This window comes from Vespa mandarinia, chromosome 8 (assembly GCF_050613455.1).
Source record: "Vespa mandarinia isolate Hongniang chromosome 8, ASM5061345v1, whole genome shotgun sequence".
Lineage (NCBI taxonomy): Eukaryota > Metazoa > Arthropoda > Insecta > Hymenoptera > Vespidae > Vespa > Vespa mandarinia.
The window spans coordinates 5,142,501-5,145,000 of record NC_140817.1 but is presented as its reverse complement, the minus strand read 5'-3'; the positions used below and the strand labels follow the sequence as shown (position 1 = coordinate 5,145,000).

At 31.4% G+C, this 2,500-nt stretch overlaps 2 protein-coding genes and 1 long non-coding RNA gene across 5 annotated transcripts in view; 2 read left to right on the top strand and 1 right to left on the bottom strand.

Annotated features, from left to right (window-relative positions):
* SK (small conductance calcium-activated potassium channel) overlaps positions 1 to 2,500 on the top strand; it is a 190,640-nt gene that overhangs the window by 103,498 nt on the left and 84,642 nt on the right. The window lies entirely within an intron of this gene.
* LOC118446279 (uncharacterized) overlaps positions 1 to 2,500 on the bottom strand; it is a 95,006-nt gene that overhangs the window by 46,701 nt on the left and 45,805 nt on the right. The gene's annotated exons all lie outside the window — the stretch shown is intronic.
* Positions 1 to 2,500, top strand: part of LOC146872836 (uncharacterized) — a 6,452-nt gene that overhangs the window by 1,018 nt on the left and 2,934 nt on the right. For both annotated transcript variants that reach the window (XM_085658713.1, XM_085658714.1), the window contains exon 1: positions 1 to 114. This exon is cut by the window's left edge and continues 1,018 nt beyond it. In XM_085658713.1, the coding sequence (XP_085514839.1) occupies positions 1 to 57 (57 nt within the window). In that variant the 3' untranslated portion in view covers positions 58 to 114. The remainder of the gene's footprint in view (positions 115 to 2,500) is intronic.

Below are 2,500 nucleotides of genomic sequence, written 5' to 3'. Positions count from 1 at the left end.
TGTGATGAAAAAACATTCGTACGGTGGTACTTTTTAAAACGATTATATTGTCTTTAGAACTTGAACAAGTTCGATCCTGAGGGACTACGACGACGTTCCGATTACAAGGATCACGTACATATAATAATTACTTTATATATATATACATTTATTTATTTATTTATTTATTTATTTATTTATTTATTTATATTTATATGCATATATGCAGTGAATCGTCACAATTTTATTATTTCCGTCAAACTATCTTCTCTATGAAGATTTCTCTGATGTGCGTTCGTTCTTATTAGGTATATATATATATATATATATATATATATATGCATACATAACACATACATATTTCTATACATTCTTACATACTTATCTATCTATCTATCTATCTATCTATCTATCTATCTATTTATATGTCTGTCTATATATCGTATCGTTCTCCTTGTTCGAGATTAAAGAAAAACAAAACATCTCATTTCCCCTTGTCGATGTTAAATAGAAAAAGGAATTCGAGGATATATACTGAATAAAGAAGGAAACTACATTGGAATGTTTTATTCTTTCGCGATTTTTTTTTTGTTTTTCTTTCTTTTTTGTTTTTTTTTTTTATTTTTTTTTGTATTTTTTTTTATCGATCCTATTTCGTGAAAAGAGAATCGCAAAAGAACTCTCGAATGTCGTAACACGAGTCAAAGGTTTCGTAAAAGATTCTAGAAGCGTTCGATGTAACCGTGAAATTTGAGGAAAATAAGAGACGAATAGAGAAAGCGAGAAACAAAGAGAGAGAGAGAGAGAAAGAGAGAGAAGAAAGAGAGAGAGAGAGAGAGAGAAAAGAAACGAAATTCTCCTTTTCCCCGGTTTTATTTTCTCTCGAACGATATTGTCCGTCGATGTTTCGAAGAATACTTCCGTCGTGAAAATGTTACCTATTACACACACGAAGATCGAATAGACCCCTTTCCTGATCCAGCCTGTTACAAAGGACAAACTCGATAAATTCTTTTCTCTTTTTCTCCCCGTTTGGAAATGATATCTTTCACGACCTTAAATGAAGCGAAACGTATTTTATTGTTATTTGTATAGGACACCGTTGAGAATTACGTGATATTATATTCGCAAAAGTGCCCCTCCACCCCTCCCCACTCTCTCTCACTCTACGTTTTTATAAAACGATTCGTCCGAATCGCAAAAGAGAAAGAGAGAGAGAGAGAGAGAGAGAGAGAGAGAGAGAGAGAGAGAGAGAGAGAGAGAGAGAGAAAGAGAAAATCGTAACATAACCCATTATATCGCCTACGTATGTATAAGTTCTATTTTCGAACGATCGACTGACCAAAGCACTACACTACTACTGTCATGTTACTGATGCCGATGCTGAAATTGATCCTGATGGTACTACTACTTCATTACGTAACCTAATAGATAAACGTAACGTTGTGACCTTCCAACGAAAATTAACCCCCTTCGATATTTATCGAAAGATTTCAAATGAAATAACACGTAATTGCTAAAGAGTAAACTTAAAAAAAAAAAAAAAAAAAAAAAAAGAACAAAAACAAAAACGAAAAAAAAAAAAAAGAAAACAGAACATCCGTCGCGTTTGATGAAATATTTAAATAATTTCAATCAAACGTTACGGAATGTAAATTAAACATTGGTTAATAAATGCAATACGAATATAGGATTATTATTATGTAGCGTTGTAAAGAATGAGAGTGAGAGTGAGAGTGAAAGTGAAAATGAGAATGAGAGAGAGAAAAAGAGAGTAAATTTATATGTATATATATATATATATATATATATATATATATATATATATTTATAAGATATTCAATGAAGATAGAGATAATCGTTTGAAATAAGATCTTTTTATTCTTTTCCATTATGCATACGTAAAAAGGAGATAAAAATCGATGTTAGAAATAGTAAGTACGCGTAAATTTTTTTTTCCCTCGTATATCGATTTGAAGCTTTCCCTTTGACGAGAGCGATTGCGCGTATCCATAGTAAAAGTTGTATAGTCAAGAAGAAATCGACGAGAATGATAAGAAATCGAGAAAAGAAAATTGAGAATATAATACCCGTTATAACGATAAGAAACGTCGATTATTCTTTGTCACCTCGACAATGGTCCATCCATCGTTTGCAATATACACGTATCTCTCTCTCTCTCTCTCTCTCTCTCTCTCTCTCTCTCTCTCTCTCTCTCTTTCTCTATCTATCTCTCTCTCTCTTTTTCTTTTTTTCCTTTTTTTCTTTCGTATTCTATTTCATTCTTATTTTTTTTTTGTCGTTCAAGAGTCAAAAGGGAACGGAAGGAAGAGGAAAAGAAAAAGAGAGGGGGTAGCTTAGGAAAAAAACAAAAAAGAAAAAAAAAGAAATAAATAATCGAACGAAAAACAGGAGACGATTTTTTTTTTTAAGTGACTTATTAAATTAAAATCATTGTCTAGAAAATGAAGAGTTCATTTCGTGCGTTTGAGTGTATTTTTCAAAGTTGAAAAAAAAAGAA